Genomic DNA, 27,447 nt, shown 5'->3' with positions numbered 1-27,447 from the left:
TGTTTGTCACTACAATGCAAATGTTATGTACTTTTGAAAGTCAAAATGCTATTCAATTGGCTTGAGATTAGGATTATTGAGGAAGGCTGAGACAGATCTCACAGTCAACAACTCGTCAGACGGGTCAGCAATAGCATCAACCAATAGGAACACCAATAGAAAGATTACCTAGAAAAAAGCATGACACATACACTCTACTCGTTGAGAGAAATAACGGCCAGGATTAAACTTAAGTTCAAACATATATAAAATGAAATGTACAAGGTCAGGATCAAACTGTAAATATGTAACAAACTAATGATTGATATTCAATTAAGTCTAGTCTTTATAACCAATCCAATTATAGTGGCTAAGATTAAAACAACTTCATACCTTATATTATTACACTACTATAGAATATAAATAGTTTGCAGAATAAACCGTCTTAACCATTTTATATTTCATCTTAATCAATCACTTTTCTCCTTTTCTCTCTCTCTCTCCTGGGGAAGAAAAGGAGAAAAGTGAGACTGCACCCGCTCCCTCTACCCTCTCTCAATCTCTCCCTTGCGCTCGTTCTCATTCTTTCTCCCTCTCTCTCTCTTGCCATCTCTCCCATTCTTCCTCTTCCCCCCCTCTCTGTCCTGCTCTTCCTCGTCCCCCCCCCCTCTCTCTCTCCCTCACTACCACTCTTCCTCTTTCCCCCTCTCACTCTCCTCTCTCCCACTCTTCCTCTTTCCCCCTCTCACTCTCCCCCTCTCTCACTCTCATTCTGCTTCTCTTACTCTCTCCCTCTCTCTCTCACCCTCTATCCCACTCTCCCACTCTCTATCTCATTCTCTCCCTCTCTCACCCTCTCTCCATCTCGTCCTCTCTTACCCTCTCCCTGTCTCGTTCTCTCCCTCTCTCCATCGCGTTCTCTCCCCCTCTCTCTCAGCCTCTCTCCGGCGCGTTCTCTCTCCCCCTCTCTCACCCTCTCTCCATCTCGTCCTCTCTTACCCTCTCCCTGTCTCGTTCTCTCCCTCTCTCCATCGCGTTCTCTCCCCCTCTCTCTCAGCCTCTCTCCGGCGCGTTCTCTCTCCCCCTCTCTCAGCCTCTCTCCCTCTCTCTCACCCTCTCTCCGTCGCGTACTCTCCCCCTCTCAGCCTCTCTACCTCTCCCTATCTCCATCTCTCTCACCCTCTCACCTTCTCACCTTCTCTCCATCTGTCCCCCTCTCTCGCTCTCTCCCTCTCTCCCTCTCTCTTTCACTCTCTCTCACCCTCTCACTCTCCTATCTCACTGTTGTTCCCTCCCTCTCTCTCTCCCTCTCCCTCTCTCACTCTCTCTCTCATCCTCTCCCTCTCTCCCTCCCTCTTTCACCCTCTTTCCCCCTCATTCTCACACTCTCCTCTCTGTCTCTCATTGTCTTCCTCTCACGCTCTCCCTCTCTCCTGTTCTCCCTCTCTCTCTCCCCTTCACCCAATCAAACTCTCTCCTCTTTCCTGCTCCCTCTCCCCTCCCTCTCTCATGTTCTCACTCTCCTCTCTGTCTCTTATTGTCTTCCTCTCACGCTATCCCTCTCTCCCGTTCTCACTCTCTACCTCCTTCATTCTCTCCCTCTCTCTCTCCCCTTCTCCCTCTCAAACTCTCTCCTCTTTCCTGCTCCCTCTCCCCTCCATCTCTCATGTTCGCACTCTCTCTGATGTATTGCACACGTCCGCTGCTGACAAGAGCTAAGCCTCCACGTGGGCCTTATCGGTAGATAAGAACCCATGCCTATTTATTTTCTAAACCCTAGTCGTTGTTTCTTTAAATAGCATACAAACCATGAAGGGTGAAGTATGTGGAACAATTTCTACTTTCTGCTCTTCTTCTTACGAACTCTTTCTTTCCTGATCTAGCGACTTTCTCTCTGTGCTCCCTGATCGTCATCACCATTCTGTCTGCCAAAGCTCTCCGAGTCGCCAGGTAACTCTCCTTCCTCCTAGCATGAGGATCTTGCACCGGTTTATCTCTATTCCAGGTATAATCATATCTAGTTCGAGCTCGTTTCAACAAGTCCTGCCCCGTTATCTTATCGTTGTTCAGACTTGTGTTGCTAAGAGCGTGACTTTGGTAGTTTTTGCTTGTGCTTTACCAAAAGTGGGGCAAGCCCAGTCAAAGCTCGAATTGTTGGAAACATGCTGCCATTCATACTATATTAAGAGGTATTCCAGTTAGCGTCAGCTTACGTCAAGTGGTACCAGATCCAATGACATCCCAAGGAAAATGTGATGAGAGGGGGTGCCAACCCATACTCGCATTACAGTCTAGTACGCCATATCAACTGCCAGAGTCATCAAGTAACCCGATGCCATTTATAGTCGTGGAAGACGTTATACCACCATGGGCTCGCATGCTAAAACAAGTTGTTACAAATGGATTGCGACATGTGGGTAACCGACTATCTGTGTTAGGAGAGCATCGGCCGACATCACCCTAGCTGTCAGCATACGACGAAGACAAAGACCTTCTACATGCTAGACTGCGGGTGTTTGCTCAACAAGGTCGACCACCACCGAGACCTGAAGTGGATGGGATTATCAAAGTGTCAAAGTGGACATTCTGACGTTTGATGGCGAACAAGGTCCCAAAGAATATTATGATTGGGAAGACGCCATGGATGCTTATTTTGGTTGGGTGGAGTTGTTCGAGGCCTGCAAGCTGAAGCTGTTAAATATTAAACTACGAGGACCAACTAAAGTCTTTTGGAAGAATATTTTGAAAGTAATGGCTCAACGACGAGATCGACCCATTGTTATGTGGAAACCTGCCAAGATGAAATTGCGAGAAAAGTATGTACTAAAGGATATCATTCACGTATTGTGGACAGATGACATCGAACTTCACATGGTAATCAGAGCTCTAGAGAGTATATTAAAGAATTCAATGCTCTGATGTTAGTCTGTGCACTTTACGAAGACCCAACGTTGACGGTATCACGCTTTTGGATGGGATTAAGAACTCCTATTAGAAGAGAACTTGGGCTCATGCGAGTAAGGACTTTGGAGGAAGCTTACCGCACGACTCTAGAATATGAAGTTTCTTGGTAGAAAAACCACTCGGGCCCGTGATGGAGACTCAAGTGGTCGACTTGCGATGGTCACGCCCAAGTATATACCGGACTCCTGACAGTTCAAATCGATTTACCAAAGGTGTTCTTGACAGTACTCCTGGAAGTCAAGCAGTCGGAGCTCGAGATAAGGAAGTTGCGTCTGGTGCGAGGCCATCAACTATAGTCTCTCCTGCCATTCTACCTTGTGAAACAAGAGGGTTATTAGAAGCGCCACCCGGTCCTCAAGTACCCCCTACGACGTTGAGTCAGCGTTGTTTCTTTGTGGGGGATATGGTCATCTTCAGGGTGCTGGCCCAACAGAACTTTAGTCATTACACAAGACACGTCGTTGGAAGCAGAAACCGAAAAACATCCTCTACTAGCGGTAAGAGATATGGGGGAAGAAGAATATGAGCTGGATCCCAACTTTGTTGCACCTAATGAAGAAGTAGAAGAACTCCATTTATTGCCACCCTTATACCAACAAAAATGCGAATTGTCGACCCGATACGTAACTCTATATTGAGCACTTACGTCTGTGTAGGAGATCAACATTACAAGGTGATTATCGACAATGGAAGCAATGTCAACGCCATCTCCCAGGAAGCTGTCCAAAAAATGCAATTTCCCCTTTAGAAGCACCCATCTCTGTACCAAGTGGCATGTGTAAACTCTCAATCTATACCCATGACTCACCGGTGGTTGTTCAACTTACAGATTTGGTCTTATCGAGATGGTGTGAATTGATGTCCTACCCATGAAAGTCAGTAGCATGCTCCTCGGCTGGCTGTGGCTCTATGATACATACGCCACTTTGCAAGGATGAAGTAACAAATGTACATTTGTTCATGGAAAAAAAGAGTGGTAAATAAGCCTTTCTGACCTCAACCCAAAGCAGATGCTATGGCCACCGTCGTTGGCCTACAACTACAAGTCATGCCTATGCAAATTATACTCTGACAAGTTCTACGGAGGCAGTTCCTCTAAAAGGTGCTGACTATGATGGAAACAAAGTCAACCCTCTGCGAACCACATGAATAAAAACTTCGGGGTGAGTTTCCTGATATTTTTACAGAATCAAACACTTCGACCCTCCCATCCCTCAAGGATATGCAACATCTCATCAATTTGCACCCAACAGCCTCGCTACCTACTATGCCCCATTACCGCTTAGCACGGGCCGAACATCAAGAGCTACGTAAACAAGTACAAGACCTTCTTGATCAGGGTTTCATCTGAGAAAGCCTTAGTCCATGTGACGTACCGCTGATAATCTCAATTTTTGGGGTTTTAATTTTTTCGTTGGTAATTGAGATTATTCAATAAAAGTTTATCTAACCGTATTTAAGAATATTTAGTTAGTGGTGAGTACAGATCGTCTCCAAATGGAATGATGATTAAGAATTTAATTTTCTCACTGTAGTGATTATTGGTATGAGAAGAGATAAATACGAGAATAGAAGAGGCGAGATAGTGATATCGGAAAAATATAAGTAGAATTACGCAAAGTGTTACATGAATAAGGTGGATGGTGTGATGTATACTATAGTGATCGAATGCATGAATGGTATGATGATAAAGATAGAAACGAGATAATGGTGACGTAAGTGAAAAAATAAATGAAAAGTTGATAAAAAACTATAATTATGATAACAATGATGTTGGGAGGGAAACAACGTAAGGTGAAGACACTTGCCTTAGATCCTTACGTTCCGCCTGGATCACGGTGATTTGCAAGTGTTGGTAAGCTCCCCCTTTTCTCGTATGTTTCTTCCCATACACCCCTGACACCAAGAACACACTTGATGGATCTCAAAACTCACTATCTTTCAATCAACCCACACAAGAAGGAAGCAAGTTCAAGATGAATTTCACAATGATCCAGGCCTCTATTTATAGATCAAAGGTTATGGATGGAAAGAGGGGAAAACAAAGCAATGCTGAAAATTTCAGCTCAATCAGCGTTGTAGATAAAATTATGGCCGTTTGAAGTTGAGCTAATCCTAGTCCTTGATTTCCTTCTCTCTTCTCTTCAACGTCCTCATTTTCATACCCGTAAATAAGTCAAAGCGCTTGAGATTCAGCGCTTTTAGTATTCCGTGCATGCGCTTTTTGTATTCGACGCCACATGTACCTGGAAAAAGGACAAAGAAAAACAAAGGAATAAAATTAAAAAAAACTCTTTCTCGAAGATGATGTGGCGGTGCGTGAGCGCGCCACGTCACCCTCTTTCTTCTTTCTTTTTTTCCTTTTGTTTTGAATGAGTGGACATGAGCGTACCACGTTACCCTACGCCAAAAAAGCAAAAAATACTTTAAAATTTCATATCAAATAAAATAAAAGCACAAAAATAGGTATAAATATATATTTCAACTTATAAAAATCATATATTTCCAAATTTAACGTAAAAAATTCTAGAAAAATCTTATTATATCCCAAATTATATTATTTTAGAATCTATTGTTAAAAAATCCTAAAAAATGCATAACATTTAGAAAATCAGTCTAAAAATAGATTTAATCATTTTAAGCTTGATAACATGCAAATATGAGTGATTTAATGCAAATATACATGTAAATATGATCATATTAAAGTGCCATACATGCATGTTATCACCAGCCTTACTGGTCCCGAAGAAGGATAGATCATGGCAGATGTGTATTGATTGCAGAAAAATCAACAAAATTACAGTAAAATGTCGATTCCCTATCCCTCGATTAGATGACATGATTGATATGATGATGGGGGCCACATTTTTTTCCAAAATTGACTTGCGAAGTGGGTATCATCAAGTATGCATTCGCCCAGGAGACGAGTGGAAGATGACTTTCAAGATCAAAGCTGGGCTATACGAATGTCTAGTGATGCCCATTGGCCTCTTGAACGCACCCATCACTTTCATGAGAATTATGACCCATACTTTCCTTGAGCAGTTAGGAAAGTTTGTGGTTGTGTATTTCAATGACATCCTCATCTATAGTCCAACTGTCAACGATCATCTTGAGTATCTCCGTATTGTATGCCGTATCTTACACTCGCACCAATTTATGGCTAACCTTAAAAAGTTCAGCTTCTTTCAAGATCGGGTGCTCTTCTTAGGGTTCATCATTTCGACATAAGGAATCTCTGTCGACCCTAAGAAGGTACGCGCCATCGTCGATTGGCCTGTTCCTATGAATATTCATGATTTCTGTAGCTTTCATGGGTTAGCCACGTTTACCATCGGTTAATCAAGCATTTCAGCACTATCATGACACCTGTCACCAACTGTCTCTGCAAAGGAGAATTCTCTTGGAATACGAGGGCTCAAGTAACTTTTAAGCAGATTAAAACGACGCTTGCCAGTACTCCTATTTTAAGACTCACAGACTTTGAAGTCCTCTTTGAGGTTGCATGTGATGCTTCAGGCACTGGGCTCGGCGGCGTCCTCAGTCAAGGGGGACATCATGTCGCCTTCCATAGTGAAAAACTTAATGAAGCCAGACCAAAGTACTCCACCTACGAGAAGGAGCTCTATGCAGTAGTGCAAGTCTTGAAACATTGGCGATGTTATCTCATCTCGCGCGAGTTTGTTTTTTTTTTACCATGAAGCCTTGAAATATCTGCACACCCAACGACATCTCCACCCGAAACATGCTAAATGGGCAGAATATCTTCTGTCCTTTTAATTCTGCCTCCAACACAAGCTAGGGCTCAACAACAAAGTTGCATACGCTCTCAGCCATCATCGGCATTTATTATCTGTTGTCTCCACCTACTTATTGAATTCGATGGTATATCTACCCTCTATCACAAATGCCCAAATTTTTCAAAAAATTATGCAGAATTCACCTTGACACCAGCACACATTGTTTCCTCATTCTGCGTTACTAATGGTTTCCTCTTCAAAGATCAGCATTTATGCATTCAACGTACATCAATGAGATAATTCATTATTTGGTAAGGAACATCAAGGGGGCCTCTCGGGACATGCTGGGAGGACGAAGACTTACGAAGTTATTCGAGAGTGGTTCTAGTGGCCTGTAATGGGGTGCCACATCAACAAAACTGTCGAGAGGTGTTGTACTTGTGTTGAAGGTAAATCCGCCAGAACTAATCAAGGTCTGTACCAACCCTTGTTTGTGCCCGCACGTCCGTGCGAGGTCGCCAGCATGGACTTTGTCCTGGGGCTTCCTTAGACAAAGAGCAAGGTGGATTCCATTTGCGTGGTAGTAGACTGGTTTTCAAAAAAAGGCTCATTTTTTGGATTGTCGTGAAACTTCCAATGCTTCTCATGTAGCCAGACTATTCTTTGTTGAAGTTGTCAGGCTCCATGGGGTTCCTAAGATAATCGTCTCGGATCGGGACCCAAAATTCATGAGTTATTTTTGGAAAACTTTATGGCATCACATGGGCACTAAATTACAGTTTTCATCATTATTTCACCCCCAGACCGACATACAAACCGAGGTTGTTAACCAAAGCCTAGACAATTTATTACGATGCCTTGTGATTGATGCTTCTATCCCATGGGATCAGTTGTTACCTCATGCATAATTTACTTTCAATAGCACCAGTAATAGATCCATCAGCAATAGTCCCTTCATGATATTATATGGTCATCAACCTCGTAAGTTTATTGACTTACCTCCTCTTGAAAGACTTGGCAGATCATCGTAGAACCATTAGCGACAAGCATCCACCCCCTACACAACGAGGTTACTCGCAAAATTGCTCTATCCAATCAAATGTACAAGACTCTTGCTGACACCCATCGTCGTCTCATAGAATTCCAAGAATAGGATCAAGTCATGATCCGTACGCATCCAACCCGACTTTCTTTGACTCACAACAAATTACAAAAGAGGAGCATGATGCCATTCAGAATTATAAAGAAACTGGGTCCTAACACTTATGTGATAGATATACCTTCGTAGTGGAATATTAGCTCTACTTTCAACATCTCAAACCTTACCCGTTATCATGGTGAGCCAATGATTCCTCTTGACCCGGTGGATCAAGGCATTTTCCTTCACCCCACAAGGGCAGTCGTTGAACTGCCACAGATCCCAGTGATAGAAACTTGATAAGTTCGAAATGTACGTGTTTTTATGTTGTTATTAAGGGTTTTCGAACTTAAGCAATAATATTTATTTTATCCCTTAGTGTTTAAGTAACAGGTCGAATCCTAGGGAGGCAATATGGAAAATTCACTTTTGAGCAAGGTAGGGTTTAAATTCAGATTTTTGTTAAGATAATATCTTTTTTTTCAAATGAATAGAGTGCTTGTAAGATATATTCAACCTTACAGTTTTTTTAGCTAAAACATATCAAATTACGGAAATGAATTTTCTATATTCTTCTATCATCATATCAAAACATATGCTTCGGATGTATGATTAGTGAACTATTTTTGGTAAGAATTATTAAGTAATCGTAGAATTGTTAGCTAATTAGATTTAGTGGGATTAATATGTTTTAGTGAGTTTAAATTGAAATGGATAGTTAAATTGGTATGATTAGTTGAAGCAATTTTGGTGCATTCAAATTGATGTATGAAAATTTTTAGTAAAATCCAATTCAAATTCTCATGGATTTGGGACAATAGGAAAGGTTTTATTCAATTTTTTAAGTTATCCTAGTTGACTCGAAATTGTAGAAATGACCCAACTTAGCAGATCGTGAGTACGATTCACGATTTGCTAATTTAAGAAATAATAGATTAATTTGGATGATTTAAGATATGGATATAATTCAAAATTATTAATTGCTACTTTAGGAGTACTGATTGGATTAAAAAACAAGGTAAGATTTACGAATAACTATGATTAAAATCGGAAATTAAGAAAAAATGGCAGACATGAATGAAATATGAAATTGAGAGAATTGAACATGTAATTGATTCCAAAATGAATTCAAAATAAATTAGAGATATCAGGAGTTATCAGGGAGTCGATTTGAGCAAATCCCGAGCAACGAACACCGAAATTTTCACGGATTTGGCTTGAACTTGATGAAAAACAGCAGCGACGGATCTGCAAAATTCCTGCCCCAATCGAGCTCCAAATCATTCCTTGTTAAATCTCGAGTCTTCAAGGGAGCTAGGTGTTCTCTCCTTGAGCTTAACAATCAAGAATACCTCTAAAATTTTCGTTTCCCCCCTTTATTGCCGCGGAATCGAAAGAACATGTTCTTCCGATTCCGTTATTTTTTCTATCTTTTTCCCATTGCGAGCGGACTGCACGGTGCACGCCGGTTGGTCCACGTTGCGTGGTGGGCATCTTGCGCATGGAGGTGCGTGCGTATGGAACGCACTGAGGAAAGTTTGCCAGCTCATTCTCGATCTGCATTTTTATTGGTCCACGACGCGCCACACCGGTACAAGTGAAGTCGGACCTGATTCGTCCATGTTGCGATTCATGTTGTGTGCGCCGTGTTACACGTGATGCGCAACACACACGATGCGCGTGCGTGCATGTCATGCACCGAAGGCTGAGCGCGGCTTCTGATTGGTCCACGCTCTCCTTGGTGTGTTTCCCTGCGCACTAAACACACGATTGGCGATTAAACTGGCCCAATAAGGGCCAGTTTTATTAAAAAAAGGTTTTTAACCTAAAAAAACTTAAAATAAAATCTAAAAATATTTATTAATGCCAAAAAATGATTTATTACTTTCTAAAATTTGTTTTATTTGTTTATTTTATTTTTATTTATAGAAATAAGTCAATTAAGCATTTAATTTATTTTAAAATTCATTTTAAAAATGTTTAAAATGTATATTGACCTAATTATTTATCAAACATGTTATTTAACTTGAAATTTAAAAAATTCTTCTGTTAACCAAAAATCATGATAACACGCATTAAAAGTTAATGTTTATAAGCACTAAAAGCCACAAAATATGATATAATTAATAGTTTATCAGCTCTTATTTGCATGTTATCAAAACTCATTAGCCAAGGAAGATATAAGCTATTAGATCCCAATCGGAGGAACGATCGTCCATCGACATATTGGTTCAGTGCCAGGGTCTACCCGCCACGAAAGCCACCTGGATTTCCCTAACAGATGCTTTAACGCTCACTTCACACTTGTGGGACGAGTATTTTGCAGGTACCCTGAGTCATCAACCCCACCCACGGTCATGACTCATCCAGCACTGACACTTTGTAGTCACCCGAGCAAGGAGAAGATCAACCTTGGCGTAGTCAACATTTTACGCATCGCAGTGTTCATTTTCTCCTTAAGCGATTGGCGTACCCTCATCTGAATGAAGACATTTTTCTCATCAGTTCTGATTCGGACTCCGACAGCCCAACTCCTCTGCCGGCTATGCCACTTCCTTCACCCATCATCCAGGCTCCAACGTGGATGCCTCGCCAACACGCATTAATTGATGAAAGTATAAGCCACATACTCACGCACCTACATCCATTCCTATCTGGGGTTCTCAACACTCGCCACGAGGTACCTAAGGAATGTTTCCGGGATCCGCTCTTTTGGGACGGTAATGACTTTTCTCAGGAGATGGTCTTCGAAGTGTGCACGATGGTTGCTCAGCCATTCCGAGATGAGCCTGTAGTCTACAACGCTCCAGAGATAGCCCCACCCCCCGCTGAGGGTAGTGGTAACGGTTGGCTCATGAAGTAATTGCTTTAGAGGGATCATTGGACAGACTATGCTAAAGATATCAATCACTTCAACGGAGTTGAATCTTCTGACCCCTGCGGGAGTTGACGTATTGTACACGTCCTCTGCCGACAGGAGCTAAGCTTCCATGTGGGCCTTATCGGTAGGTAAGAAACCATGCCTATTTATTATCTAAACCCTAGTCGTTGTTTCTTTAAATAGCATACAAACCATGAAGGGTGAAGTATGTGGAACAATTTCTACTTTCTGCTCTTCTTCTTACGAACTCTTTCTTCCCTGATCTAGCTACTGTCTCTCTGTGCTCCCTGATGGTCATCACCATTCTGTCTGCCAAAGCTCTCCGAGTCGCCAGGTTACTCTCCTTCCTCCTAGCGTGAGGGTCTTGCACCGGTTTATCTCTATTCCAGGTATAATCGTATGTAGTTCGAGTTCGTTTCAACAAGTCCTGCCCCGTTATCTTATCGTTGTTCAGACTTGTGTTGCTAAGAGCATGACTTCAGTAGTTTTTGCTTGTGCTTTACCAAAAATGGGGCAAGCCCAGTCAAAGCCCGGATTGTTGGAAACATGTTGCCATTCAGACTATATTAAGAGGTATTATAGTTAATGTCAGCTTACGCCACTCTCCCTCCCTCCCTCTCATAGTCCCTTCCTTTTGCACTCTCTCACTCTCCCCCTGTCCCTCTCTCAATCTCTCCCTAGCACACACTCTCCCCCTCTCTCACTCTCGCACACTCTTTCTCAGTCTCACCCTCTCACTCACCCACTCTCAGTCTCACTCTTGCACTCTCTCTCTTAGTCTTGCCCTCTAACTGACCCTCTCATTCTCTCCCTCCCCTATTATCTCCATCATGCACTATCTCAGTCTCACTCTGTCGTTCTCCCTCTCTCTTTCTCCCACTCTCCTTTTCTCACTCTCATTCTCTCCCTGTTTCACTCTCTCATTATCTCCCTCTCAACCTCCCTCTCCCTCTGTCCCCCCTCTCATTCTTTCCCTCTGTCTCCCTCTCATTACTGTTGTACTCTCTCACTCTCTCCCTCTCCTTCTCACACTCTTTCATTCTGTAATTATAGTCATGTCAATCTTTCTCTCTCTCCCTCTCTCACTCTCTCATTGTAGAACACTACTTTGGCACCTGAGGTGACAGTTTGATGGCATCTAGTTAGGTGCAGTGAGTAGACCAAGTCAACCTAACATTAACTTTCACATTGAATAGTCAACATGAACATGACCAACCTAGACCAGACCGGACCGAGACTGAACCGAACATCAGGTCTAGGTTTTTTGTAAAACTGGACCGAGACCCGACCATGTCCTTCCCTGCTCTCTCCTCCTCATTCGCCGTTCTTGTTCATGCTGAAGAACACTGTGTCAAGAAGTCCTCACAAGGATTACCGTGGAAAATTGAATTACATTCGTGTATGGTATTGATATGGCCGATCAAGATCATGAGTGTAGAGAGGTTAAAACACTTTTTGCGTTTGATTCATGTTGAAGGTACCGTGGAGCGGGTGGACAGTCGGAGACGTAGAAAGCTGCCAAGGCAGACTTTGTTCGAAGCATTTTTGGAGTGGGCCGATGATCCAGAACCATTTAAACGCCACCTGTTATTGCATTGAGCAATCTTGAACCCACTTACATTCAACGGATGAGCACCTAATGTTTTCTTCAGACCTCGGCGCCTTAATCTCTTGTAATTCTCTTCAATTTTCTTGCTAGAAGAGAATCCACCGAAACTTCCGCGGACAAATTAACCCTTACACTCGGCGGATGAGCTCCTATAGTTTTCTTCAGACCTCGGCGCCATAATCTCCTGAAATTCTCTTTAATTTTCTTGCTAGAAGAGAACCCACAGAAACTTCCGCGGACAAAATTATCGTTCCTATTCTTCGAGGAGGAAGGGATCCAAGCTCCTCTCATACCCACACCTCTTCATCTCCCTGGACAGAGCATCGAGAGCATCGCGCATATCCCCACAAACTCGATCCTCGTCGCCCACAACAAACACCAGAACGCTTCCCTTCATTTCAAGCCAGCTACAGCCCGGCTCCTTCTTCAACCTTCTCTCCTTCATCGTCCTCCGCAGCCTCGACACCTCCCCCCACCTCCCCGCCTCAGCGTAAACGCTCGACAGAAGAACGTACGCAGCAGAGTCCTCCGGATCGAGCTTCAAGACCATCTCCGCGGCCAGCGCAGCGGTTCGCACGTCGCCGTTCGCCTTACACCCGCTGAGAAGCGTCCTCCAAATAACAGCGTCGGCTTCAACGGGCATGCCGAGAACGAGCTCCATAGCTTCTCTCGGCCTCCCCCACCGAGCCAGCAGATCAACCACGCAAGAGTAATGCTCGAGCCGCGGCTCGAGCCCGAACCGCACCGCCATGGACCGGAACTGCGCCATTCCTTCCTCCAGCGAGCCGACGTGGGCGCAGGCTCGCAGAACCGCGACGAACGTCGCGCTGTTGGGACTTACATTCTTCGCCTTCATCGCCGCGAACACGCTCAGCGCCTCTTCTCCGAGCCCGTGCTGAGCGTACCCCCCCACCATCGCGTTCCACGCGACCACGTCCTTTTCATGCAACTCCTCGAAAACCCGCGAGGATTCATGCAATAGCCCGCTCTTCGCGTACATATCCACCACCGTGCTGGCCACGTACATGTCCTGGTGTAACCCTAATTTTATCGTCCGGCCGTGGATCTGCTTCCCCAGGCTCCACGTCGCTTCGTTAGCGCAGATATCGAGAACGGTCGCGTAGGTGAAGTTATCAGGCTCGAGACCGAGACTTAGCATACTGGAGAAGAGCCCGCAGGCTTCCTCGCTCCTTCTCTGCAGAGAAAACCCCGAGATTATCGCGTTCCACGACACGTTCGTTCGAGCCTTTGCTCTCTCGTGAAGTTTCATGGCGTCTTCGAGAATCCCCAGCTTCGCGTACATGTCCACGAGGGCTTCTCCCAAGAAGGTGTTCTCCGCTTCCCCGGCTTTGATGATTCTTCCGTGGGTCTTCTTACCGGTGGAGAGAGACTGAGACCCGGCGCAGGACTTGAGAACGCTGCCGAAGGTGAACTCGTCGGGAGAGAATAACCCTTGAAAGAGCATCTGTTCGTACCGAGAGAGGGCTTCCTCGTGCCGATAATTCTGCTCCAGAGCGGCGATAATCGCGTTCCAGGACACCGCGTCTCCCTCGGAAACTTCGTTAAACTTCGCCGTAGCTTCGTCCGCCATGCCGCATTTCCCGTACATGTCGATGATAGCGTTGGCCGCGCAGAAAGACGACTGAAACCCGGATTTCAAGACAAGGCCGTGGACTTGACGGCCTTCGGCGGAGCCGCCCGGGACAGCGCAGGCTCTCAACACGCTAGAGAAGGTGATCTCGTCGGGGGCTTCGTCAATCTCCCGCTTCATGGCCTTGAAGAGCTCCATAGCTTGCAACCGCTGGTTCTTCTGACCGAGGCCAACGAGAACAGCGTTCCAAGACTGCACTCTCCGCTCGGGCAACAGAGAAAAAACCCTGCTCGACTTCTCCAAATCCCCGCACTTGGCGTACATGTCGACGATAGCAGTGCCCACGACGGCATCCTCGGCGAGCTTTCCTTTCATGGCGTGGGCGTGGAGTTGCATTCCGAGAGAGAGATCAAACGAGGAAGCGCAGGCCTTGAACGCGCTGGCGTAGGCGGACTGGCTAGCCGGAGAAGACGACTCCCGCAACATCGTCTTGAACAGCTTCACGGCGTCCTCAAAGCGAAGATTAACAACGCAGCCGGCGATAGCAGCGCTCCAGGAGACGGGATTCTTCTCGGGGAGACGGTGGAATAGCGAGAGGCTGGCGCTGAGCAGGCCGAGCTTGGCGTAGAGGTCGACGAGCGCGGTCCCGGCCATGGCGTCGCGGCCGAGCCCAGCCCGGACCGCGATGGCGTGAAGCTCGCGCCCGAGGTCGTGGCTTCCGAGAGAAGCGCAGGACTTGAGCGCGACCGCGACGGTGGTCCGGTCCGGGCCTACTCCCGAGCGTCGCATCTTCGCGAAGAGGACGACGGACTGGATCGGGGAAGAGGGAGAGTAGGCTGAGATGAGAGAGTTCCAGGAGATAACGTCGAGGGAGGGGGCGGCGTCGAAGATGGCTCGAGCTTCGGCGATGGCGCCGGCGCGGGAGTAAGCGGCGATGAGGATGTTGCAGGAGACGGTGTCGCAGTGGGGAAAATGATCGAATACTTGGCGGGCGGAGTCGAGGCGATGGCAGCGAACGTACATGTGGATGAGGCAATTGACGACGAAGACGGTGGGGAGAAAGCCGGAGATGATCATGGCGGCGTGGGCGCCCCTGCCTTTGCGGAGGTCTTCTCTGGCGCCGCTCTCTTGGAAGACGCCGGAGAAGATGATCGTCTTCCTTGGACGAGGAACAGGAAGAAGGGGAAGGTCTGTCGCTGTCTGGGCGGCCATGGAGATGGGCTTGGCGAGGAGAATAACCAGAGAAGTGGGTTTGATTCGCGCTACGATCTTCATGCATGCCTGATTATCAATCACTCTATGAACAGTGATTGATCTGTGATCTTTGATGTTGGAGTCGATTGAGCAGAGCGAGCGGGAGTCGATTCTAATGTGCTCTCTTGGGAGGTCTGTGACAAACTGAGAGTTTATCTCAAGAGTCGTCAAAGACGGTCATGGTTGAAGCTATTTACATAAAAAATGCATGTAAATAACTCAGAAAAAGGTTGAAACAATTCAGATGTACTTTGTTAGACTGTTTCAACATTGTTGAAACTGTATTTCCGGGGGTGTTCGAATGCACATATTGCATGTAGTTTTTATACGAGTTAACAGGAAAGTAAAAGTTCCATTAACCCAATGAAACTGCCTATGTTCTTAAGTTTTTATATTACCTCCTTGAATAATGTTTTTAACAATAATTTAATTGTTGATTGATTGGATGGAAGAATATGATTTTAATTCCTCAACAATAATCTCTTAAATTAGGCTAATATCGGAACACCAGTACTTAAAACTAGTATGAGTCTTTGTTAACTGGCCGAGACAAGATAGTATTCTCAATGATAAACTTTTCCGCATGTTCATGAAACCAATTTTTTGATGGATGCTTTGTGCGTTCAATGAAGGTTCTCTTGAGACTGTACCTCCATGTGGCTGGCCTTTTTAAAGAGACGAAACTTCTTATTCCATTTTCTAATTGGATGGTTTGATATCATAAGAAAATTACTCTTTTCATGAATATAAGTTTTCATGACCACAATGGGATAGATTAACTCAGTTATTGTGGTTTAAACCCTTTTCCTCTATCATTATGTGCTAGATTCTGTATTTTCACAATGGCTCTATATTTCTCTTTTTCCTGTCCAAAGTTTCATTCTGTTTTCTTAACGCAGAAATTATTGAAGTGATTTTATTTTCAAGTGATATACATTCTCAATTAATCCTCACATGGAAATTCTTTTACACGCCGTTTTAAGGAGAAGAATATGTATTGTATTGTAAAAGGGAAGTGCCCAAATCATTACAAAAAATAGTAATAATTCATTTTGTCCTAAAGCCCCGCATACAATCTCTTTTTAGTTATCTCATATTTATGAACATAATGTGAAACACAATATATGGAAAACTTTTATTTTAAAGTCTTATAAATCTATAATTATCTCATAATATATTCCATAAAAATTATAATGTGGGCAGCTATGACGATTATATCTTATAATTTTCCTACAAATTCATTTTTTATTATGTTATAATTGAACGCAAAAGGTCAATGCACCATAACATCAATTCTCACATGGTTGTATGTGTAACCACGTTAGTTTTTTAAATACTATTTCGAATATTTTATATCATCTGATTCCCATTTGATGCTCACAAAAAATCTATACTTTCACTCAAAAATAATTAGACATAATAGATTATAAGAGCGATTTTATCGATTACAAGGGCTAATTTTATTTAAATTGAGTATTTATCATATTATTAATTTTAAAAACTGTAAAATAAATCAGAATATATTGATATGATGGAAGTAGTACTCACATCTTCCGTGCTATATAGATTAATTAATATCTTACAATAATGTCAACGGGTGTGATTTTTTTTTGGATAAGATTATCATCACCATTTTGTCTAGGAATAAAGACTCAAATCGTCCCTAGAGATAATGTGAGAATTTGTCCATAAGAGAAAACATTACTATACGTCTATATAACAAATTAAAAAGGGTAATGTTTATCAGACGACCAGGAACCGTCCCAATATTTGATATCCTAAAATGCCTAAAACTTTCCCTGTCTTCTTATCCCACATGTAATAACTTGAAAACAAATGGTTATGTCTTTTAATTCCTCACTCTATCTATTTTTAACAAATATTCCAGACAAGTTTCACACGATATCTTTTTGAAAAACAGCTGGATAAACAAAATCTATTGAAAACAACTTTTGCCAGCAAATCTTGATTTCCAGGGTAATAAACCTTGTGCATGGTGAAAAAATGAGATAATCATAAGCTAAAATCATAATGAAAAAAATAGGCCTAGAAATTCATAGATTAAATGAATAAAGGGACTTTATTTAATAAACTCATCATTATAATGACATTTATTATTTTACCATAATTATGAATTAGAGGATATGGAAAATATAGTATATTTGGATATGGTGAGTTATACTTAATAGGAGACAAGAGACAACAATTTTAGCTGAATTGAGTATATTGAAAATGAATAATTGTATATAAGTGATAAATAAAAGTCTTTGTAATAATTTAGGCACGTAAATTTAATGCGATTATGTTTATATTGTTAAACTATGAGAGAATTTGTTTTTCGTTTGATATTAGAGTAAAATATTTTAGAACTGATTTTTGTTGAGTTCTAGGGACCTGAATGAGATGAAACCTAGAAAATTCATGTATCAGAAAGCAAATGATAAAATCCTCATAACAGTATTAAACTAATGACTGAATTACTAGTGCAAGGATTGTATCCATGATTTCTTGATTCCTCTAACGAGACATATCGAGTTTTCAATGTTTTCAACTTCTAGACTTATTCACATGATCACTAAAATGTCTATTCTCCTCCTTTATCTTCATGAGTCCCAGTAATTTTCTTTCATCATCTTTGTTATGTTGCTTCGATAGTGTCCATAGTGACTTTTGTTCTGACTGATCTGTCTGATTGCCTAGTTATTTTTATACTAGAGGGTGAGACACTTGAAAGACTTTATCCTTATTGATTTTTTTAAGGGACTTCTATTTTTATTCTTAGAAGGATTTCTTCATTTAAAACCCCTAAAAGTACATATGGCTATTGGTGTTTGAAACACCATTTGCATGTGAGCCTCAACGCCAATGTATAAGTTTAGTTAATGACTTTAGTAGCCCAATAATCCTTATTAGCTTTACAAATTGTCTATGTCATCAAAAATATCAGTTAATCATTGACCAATGTAACCTAATCAGTAGGTTGAATTTCAAACTTATGGGGTCCCAAATGATACCTTGTGCTCTAGAAGATACAAAGGAGTTCATTAACTCACTCATGGAACCTTTCTGTCATCTGTTCTGATTTGTGTATAGTCCGTCAAATGCTTGATATTTTTAGGAGCACTTAGGGTATGATTAATTATCAAACTCTTGTCACTAAAATGGCCTGTTATGATTAGAGCTTCAAGCTGGGTTAACTCAAAGCATGGTCAGATTTGTTTCTTGTTTGCTTAAGATCACGGCTCAATGGGTTAAAATCCTTCTCCTCTTGTCAGACCAGCTCAACATAGAAATGAAAGAAACTTGTTAGGTAGCTAGCCCATATTGAAGAAATTAAAAACAATTCGTGTTATAAAAATTATATTCTTATATCCATATTGAATTAAATAAACCATTCTCCCCGCGCACGTGAGAAGTTCGATCTGTGTACTATGCCTCTAATGTTAGCCCTCTATGCGGGCCTCTATGGGGCTCAGCTCCTTGCCACTACTTTGAAACAACTCACATATAATTCTTTTTATCTCATCATTTATTAAATAACATTCCACACCAATTATAATAAAAAGGTTAATTGAAAAAGGTTTGACCAGAAATTCCGAATGCGGGGAGAGGGGGATCAATGAAGGTTATGCAAGAAAAACCTGCTAAAAACGCAAACCCTAGAATAATCAGCACAAGCAGGGAATGTTATTATAAAAACTAACCTGTGTTTCCGTCTTTGTTGTAATACATGTATGATTAGATGCTGGAAAAAAATAAAAATAATTAAATTTTTTTGAATGATAGTCCCAAGAAACACACTTCTGGTTTTTATTGATGAATACTATTTCAGATACATCATGGTACAGGATTATTTGGACTAAAAAATCAAACCACATTATAGAACAAGACCTTATCTTATAAGTAATTTTCAACATATTCATTTATCAACAGATTTTTTCTTCCATTTGAACTAATTTCTATAATTCTTTTAGTTTCCATAAAGTAGAGATCCAGAAACAGATTTAGAAATACCATCAATATCTGCAAGAGGAGTGTCAATGAAGGTGATAATAAATACAGAAGTTGCAGCAAATAGGGTAGGCATTGTCAAAACACCAAAACATCCAATGTAAAAATAATTTCCAGTGCTGGTTACCCAGTTTCAGAAACAAGCCAACTGTGTTTGTACTTTCGCCTGTCTCTAAAATTACAATCATGGTAAGATTTCTATAATTTAAATGGTGTTTTGCATTTCTAGACACATATAATCTGTTTTTAAAATGTAAGTGGTTATTTTATTCTGAGTAATAAAAACCTGTCATTCTTAATTCTTGGATTCCTGAATTTTTTTTGGCAAAATCACGGTGCCGGGTACATCCAACCCTGTGGTTGTGCATGTAGACCGATTCATACGTGCCCTGGACACTGTTTTCCATCATTTTTAGGCGTGGAGCGAGCGTGCATGTCCCAATTACACACGGACCCTACTCACCCACGCCCATGTTGCCGGAAATAAAAAGGTACATAGGTGTTACCTAGTGAAGGACGGGAGATGGTCACTCGTGCCAGCAGGAGTTGGGGGCACCCTCATAACAATGGGAAGTGTGGGGTGCGTAGTCCACCCTGATATTTGTAGATGTCATTGTGGAGGCGCTCGACTTGACGAAATATCAGGAGAGAGGGTGACTTGAATTATTATATAACTTAAGCGACACAATAAAAGCCGGTCACTAGTGATTCAGCAAAAATATTTTTCATCTAAACTCAGCCCTTTAAAATACAAAAAACAGCTCTAGAGAATAATTAAACCAAAAACCTGTTCCAACCAATTAAAATTCAAAATGCTCAATCAAAATTTGAATTATAATTTATTGATACTTTAATGTAAAATAATAATAAAAGTGTAGTTTCTTAAAAATGCTTCAATTAATCCATGAAATGCAAATTCTTCTTAAAATGAGGATAACATCAATATACTGATGTCAAATGTAGTCTTTAAATATGTGGGATTTCATGCATCAATTTGGATTCATCAGTGATCCTCTAGGCCTAATAAAATTTAGTGGCCAAAATTATTAATTTAATATATCAACTTATAAATTTAAATTTATTTACCCAATCAATAGGTTATGTTTCGAGCCTGTGGGGTCCCAAGCTACATCTCATGCTCTAGAAGATACATAGTGGTATTTGAACTCTATCATGGAACCTTTATCATCATCAGCTACCTTATATGTATAATACTTGACCCCCAATGACTTAGGGTACAGTTACTCGTCAAACCCTAATCTGTCATTCAGTTATAACTTTGGATAGTGGGGATCATTAGATAATGATGTCTCACATATCCCTATTCACCTGGAAAAGGACTTGATGCATCTTATTCCTTAAGTTAGTCTCCTCTTACACTGAAGGGGTATGGTCTCATCTTGACCGTTCAATCACATTTGTGTATTTCTTTTTATGTCTAAGTTAAAGACTTTTATTATGTTTGGTTTGATTGACTCGTACATCTTAATGAAAACATCGTCATTCATGTGTGAGAGGTTATGATGGCTTTATCATCTTGGAACTGATGGTCATGGATATGTTATTCTTATTATGTAAGTAGGATCAAATGGTGCTATTCTATCTGAATACCTGGATACCTGCCTTGAGTATCCAACAAATATGAATATTTAGAATATACACTTGAATATTAGTGATCAGTGTATCATGATCTCATCCCAATTCGTTGTCATTACACACACATATCGACTTCATTATAAAATCACACGAGAATAATCATGAATAAATAGTTGTATCAATTAACTTAAATAAATCATGGAAGTGTGATTAGCTTAACGAATACATAATATCCATCAGAGAGAATATTTCAAATTTATCCATGAAGAGATGACGAACAATATGAATCAAACCTTAGCTACCTTCCACCATGTGTCACCATGGGTAAAATACAATTTCACTATTTTGTATCATACTTTATTTGATTAATTCCACATAGAAACTGTTCCAGAAGGACTCATGATTTGTTATCTCATTAAAATACATATTGTTGACTGTATTAGAGTCACTCATACATTTTTGTCTACAGTTTAAGTAGAAGCATTTAGAAATAATATGAAGATAATGTGAATTATTTAAGTGAAATTGAAAGCTATAATTTTCAGTTCAGTCGTGAAAGGCACATGGAACAATCTTTTTTCCTTGCAGTCCATGCACGATTGGAAAAACCTTGGTTCCTATCATTCTCACTCGTCCCCATGGGTTGTTTCATGGGAAATTCAAACTAAAGGTTTGAAAGTGTTCAGAGAGAGCCAAATTGATGATGTCTAGAACAAAGGCTCAATCAAAGTTATTTGTGAATCAAACTAGCTTTCTGAAATGTGAGCCAAGATTTGCGAGTTGTTCATGATGCATTATGTTATGCCATGATGGGTACCTCCTTAGACAAAGGAGAGTTCCTTCATGTAACGGATATGTGGCTAAGGTCCACCAGAAATTTTCAAATCAGCCAGAGAAATGTAAATTACTAAGGAATTTTCAGATATATATTACGCCGATTTGAGATATCATGGATTTTTTGGATTATTAATGGATAGAAAATAATAGGGACCATATTCATTCAAATGTTTCTAATTACACACTTTACAAATATGTTTATGGAGTTTCATCAGTTTTTCATATCATCCATTGAGTTTTTCTTAACATCATAAAAGTATGTCTAAATTGGTTAATATTTCATTTGAATGAAGGCAAAGCTATCCAATCACTCATAAACATCAATCCTTTTTCAACTCTAGATTTTCTTAACTTGAGCTTGAGTCTGAGGATAATTGTTTTCTGTCACTGCTCACATATACTTTATTATATGTGATATCATAGATGCCTCTCAAGCTCACATATACTTTATTAAGTTCTATGATACTTCATCCTCTCTGGTACATTTCAAGATGTAACTATCATTGAATTATCATTACGGTCACTTAAAAACATATGAGACAGCCATACCAGATGCACATGATATTTCACAGAAATAAATATGAAGGCCACGTGAAAGCCACAAATTGCATGGATAATGATGCACTGGGTTTGTTGAGGTGTCTAAGTGTATGTTTCTTTCCAGACTGAAAAAAATATTTCTTAAAATAATTCCAATATTTGTGTGCAACTAATGTGATTTAAAAGAAAATATCTACCACAAGATTTGTGATAATTTAATAAAAATGGTTGAGAGTAGATTCAAAGAAAATTGTGATCTTGATGACACTGAAATATTTCATGCATTTTCTCAAGTTACACCATTTTTTTTTCCTGTTTTATGCATCAAAATTTCCATGCAGCAGGTAATACCTTTGGTTTAAAATTAGTTTGATAGAATATTTCAAATCGATGTCTCAAAGGAATCTCGATTTTCTTCCTTCAAGTGAGAATTTCAATAAATGTCATTCAATTTAACTTTTAAATTAAAATTTTATCATAATTTTTTCAATGCAAGCCATTGGGAACTAAATAGATACCTCGTAGATTTTGTGATGCAAAAACCGTAAAATTTTCCTTCGATGAGTTCATCCTTGTGACTGATTAATCTTGTATGGTTTTAAATTTATATTTCAATAATACAGTATGGACATTAGAAATTCAGGATTTTAAATTTTACTCTATCAACTTTATATTTCATTATTCATTAAAATCTCTAAAAAATTCCCAAAAATAGCTAGAAAGTTTAAAAGTGCATAATGGAAAATTAAATGTATCTGAGAATAACAATTCCTTATTATTTTATTTCTAATATCAAAATAAATCCATACAGATCAATTAACATACTATAATTTTTAATGATATCTATTTATGATGCTTCATCAGGTCTTTAAGATATTTATCTTCTGATTTGGGCACTAGAATAGCCTTCTATGGATCCTTTTTTCTTCAAGAACCTGACTTATTTCACTTTTCTTTCTGCCAGTGGATGTTTTGTTTTTTTTATTCTTATGGTGATGTGCATGTAGGCCAACTTTTTTATTTCAAGCAAACTGCTATGGCTTTATGTTTTTATTTTTATTTTTTGATATTTTTTTCACATTTATCCATGGGAATGACAACACAAATATTTTTAAATGTATTGTATTATTCTTATTTCTTTATTTCTTTATTTTTTATTGTATCCAAATAGATCCATCACAAGGATATCTCAGAATTCTCATGAACTGGGAAAAAAGAATTTACCAAGATTTACCAGCTGAATGATAATTTGAAAAAGGGGTGAAAAGCTGGTGTGGATAATGGAAACTAAGAGAAAGGGACAGATGGGGTGAATATTATCTACAACTGCTGTGGCAGAGTAAACATTCCAATCCATTTTGAAGACCAAGGTTTTGTTCGACTCTTGGTTAAATAGGGATGCAACGAAGTTGAACTCAGTATATATTTTACAAGTCATAATCATACCCCTCACAAATACATCTCTTTGAACACTTGGAGAACCATCACATCATTTACTAACCTTGGAAGACACTATAAGACACATGTGGAGGCCTCAATTGTAGAAAATTGAGGTGTAAAACTCTTTGAGCACAGCAATATACATATCTTGGTTTCACTTGGAAAAAACATAGGTGAAAGTTATGGATAAACTCCCCAAAACGCATCATTTACCCTCTGTTATGATAATCCATGAACATGTGTATACTGCTTATCAACCTTTCTCTGGATGAATAGAACTAAGGCTCAAATCATTGGAGTCCTTAAATTGGAAATCCCCTATCATGAAGGATGTCAACCTATCTCTTGACAAAGGCATTCTGGCAAGAAGTCTTATCCTAATCTCTCTACGGCATTTTCAAATTTCTTTTTTTCAATGTGGACCTCCGAATGATGCTTTGTGTTCACCCAAGATAATATAAATATGGCGGAGGTCCTTTTTCAGTATCTCAGGCATAATATCCTACATGTGCTTGAACTTAAAACACAACTTGGAAATCAGTTACATGCATTACTGATGCCTGGCCTCCCCTTATTACTTCGGAAAAACAAGAAATTGCAGCCAATTAAACTACAATGCATTTCTACTATTCAATTTTCACACATTTTAGGCTAAGACTTATCACACGGTACACTCCTAGTGACGTCTGTGTATATTTCCTAATACACAAGATTAGGAGAACATGGTGAAGTATGTTGTATCTCTGTGCATGATATTTGCACCATTATTGGACCATTATTTCTGCGTGAAATGGCTGACATCAGCACCATGTGCATTCTCACCTTGGGCCATCCTAGTATCACAAGCCCCATGTTGCATATTTGCACTTACGAACTTGACTCACACCCCATATGTTGCTTGCCGTCAATGTCATGTTGTGTCCACTTTTCACACATGGGTGTCAAATAATTTATCATACCATGCTGAGGTCCTCAACACACTGTCTGACTCTATCTCTCTCGATCCCTCTTTAAACATGATGATATTTACTCACAATCAATTGGTGTGATGTATGTTGGGACTATATATAGTCTGCAAACTCAAATGATATGTTGCGACTAGTGGGCCACATATACCCACACACACATTGTAATTTTGATCCAAGCATATTGCATCATCAACACGTTTTATGCAGGTAGGTGAGGAGATAAAATTGTCAAGGTATGGCCCATATTCAGCAGAACTTTTGTGATCAAGAGATGAGAATGAAAGGGGATAATAGCATTTCTAAATTTACATGTTTGGATTTTTGGATATTGCTCGTAGGTATTTCCCCTTGGTTTTATTTGAATGTTTATGGTGGCAACCACGAGTGCACATTGGAACCGGACATGCCTCCACCTCCACATGAGACGTCCCGTGTCATGACACATTGTCACTACCAACTCCAGAACTGCCCTTTGACGTGACACGTCGACACGTCATCTTTTTCTCTTACTTTGTCTTTCCTCCAAAGCCTATACATAGGCAAAAGTTGCTTGAAACACTTGGTGAATTTTATTTCAAGAGTTGAAGTTTTCTTCTTGAGAAATTTTCCCTAATCTTCTCCTCTTCCGAGCTGCCATCGCCGCCAATGCCGCTGCTGCCGCCGCCAGGGGGTGGAACATCTACACTAAGAATATTAATCATGGGCATCTAAATTGTCATATGATGCAATATATTTGAGACATACATATAAATTCTCGAAGATCCTAGCATTATCTACTCAGTCATATGAAATGGATGGTTGATTGTTGAAAAAAGTGATTGTGGAAGACACCAAGGATTGAATTAGTGTTTTAAGATATCACTCTTGTATGTTTTTCTAAATTATTGTTTTATATTCCAGGATTTAAGTTCTCAACTCTTCTTACTATGACAAAATATTTTACCATGTTCAAGAACCAACTTTCTTGGTTCCAAAATACAGCTAAAATTAATCATTAAGACTCTAAATGATTTTTACCCAAAACCAACATATCATGTAATTGAAAGAGTCAATATGTACTCTTTGCACTCACATCTCTCTTCTAACAATATATCATGTAATCTAGGATGGGAAAGTCTTCAACTCTTCCCTTTGAGACTTCCCCATGAGCACTTTTAACTACAATTTTTTAGGGTATAAATATGTTTCCTATGATCCTACATCTGCAGTCCTCTTCGAAGACTCGCCAAGATTGGTCTTCTGAACCTTAATGCTTCAACCTTACATGTCAGTGTGGTAGTCTATCACTACACATCTCCTAGTTCTCTCTTTAACGTTAGAAATAATTCCCAAAATAGAGGTTTTCAGTTTCAATATCCCAGACAAGACGTCCAAATAAGAACATTCAGGTACATGTACACTGTCGCAAATGTTTATGTTTTTTTTATCTCAGAACATTACAATTTAACAAATGGTACTAAAATTTTGAAAAATGCATTAAAATAAATGTTCTATGTAGATCTTCAGTATAAAATTTGAATAAAATATGTAAAACATTTGACTGCATATAAATAACCTTTTGAAAGCCTAGAAAAGATGTCTAAATAAGAGCATCCAAGCCCAAAACCATTCATTGCAAAGTTAATATTTCATTTGACGTATTATGTAATGGTTGTAAAATTTTGAATTCATTCAAAGAAGTTTTCAGCATATTTTTATTCTATGTAGCTCTTCAGTTTAAAAAGATATAGAATTTTGAATTTAACTCTATATATTTTTCGGCATATTTTTATTCAAAATTCATTACAATTTTGACTTAAATATGAGTAAACTTCGACTTTCGCAAAGACTTTTTTGTTTTATTCTAGTAACAACTACAAAATTTTGAAACTTACTACTCTACAAAATGACAGAGAGACAGCTGTAATGGTCTGTGATGTCAAATTTTCAAAAAAAATCAGAGTTCTCTCACTTTAAAAAACTGCAGAGAGAGATGTAAAGGTCTCCAATGGGGAATTCACAGAAAATTCAGCTTTACTGGAAAACTTTCAGAGAACTTTTACTTTTTCAAGACTGTTGGAAGTTGCAGAGATGTGTTAGATTTTGAATGTCGTGAAAATTTTAGAAATATTAAAAACTAAAAGGCAGTCAAAAATTGTATATGTTAACTTTTATTCCAGTCAAGAAATTCAAAGATCTTAAATTTTCAAGGCTGAATGATGATTAACTTGAGTCAATAATCTCAGAGTATAAAGTTTAGCATAAACTTCGGGATATGAAAGAAAAAAATCAAATATCCCCACAATGATCTCTAATTATCAGAAAATGAAAGTCAGTCATACTGATCATGACTTTGGAGAAGGTGTGAACCAAACAATCCAGATTAAGAAGAATTATTCTCTCATCATCAGTGAAGCACATAAATGAACCTTCTTGGAAGAACGAACACCAGAGTGAGATAGAGAGCACAAGAGGGAGAGGGAAAGATCACCAGAGAGATAGCACCAAAGAGAAAGCACCAAGAATGAGTATAGAGAGAAAGTAACAAGAATGAGTACAGAGAGCTAACACCGAGAACGAGTATAGAACGGTAGCATCGAGAACGAGCACACAGAGCAACAGATCCAACCTAAATTTCTATATTTTTATTGCCAAAACCCGACAACCAGTATTTTTTGATCTGACTTGTTCACCTCAATCAAGCTTATCCCAATCCACATTTTTCATATTTTAAAGGGTTGCATTGCATACTGGGTTATTCAGCTCAAAGAAAACAAACAAAACAGTTTCTCAATTTATGATAAGAATTTTAAAACATGAAAATTCTAAAGAACTTACTGTTAGTAGAAACCCAAGGATACGCTGGGATTGGCTCCTCCTCTTTCGTTGAAGTTGCATCCAGGATAAAAGACTGTTTGGA

At 39.9% G+C, this 27,447-nt stretch overlaps 1 protein-coding gene across 1 annotated transcript; it reads right to left on the bottom strand.

The window, feature by feature from the left end:
• Positions 1–12,135: 12,135 nt before the first annotated feature.
• Positions 12,136–15,441, bottom strand: LOC144712843 (pentatricopeptide repeat-containing protein At3g02330, mitochondrial-like). The gene has a single exon (XM_078587191.1). The coding sequence runs from the start codon at positions 15,175–15,177 to the stop codon at positions 12,565–12,567; it is 2,613 nt and encodes an 870-aa protein (XP_078443317.1). The 5' UTR covers positions 15,178–15,441; the 3' UTR covers positions 12,136–12,564.
• Positions 15,442–27,447: the final 12,006 nt, after the last annotated feature.

The sequence above is a fragment of the Wolffia australiana genome, chromosome 15, assembly GCF_029677425.1.
Source record: "Wolffia australiana isolate 7733 chromosome 15, ASM2967742v1".
NCBI classification, from domain to species: Eukaryota; Viridiplantae; Streptophyta; class Magnoliopsida; order Alismatales; family Araceae; genus Wolffia; species Wolffia australiana.
This window is presented reverse-complemented; position numbering and strand designations above follow the sequence as displayed.

What these genes read in the sequence shown, in the direction of transcription:
- LOC144712843 (XM_078587191.1), bottom strand. Translation starts at nt 15,177, where the DNA reads ATGAAGATCGTAGCGCGAATCAAACCCACTTCTCTGGTTATTCTCCTC.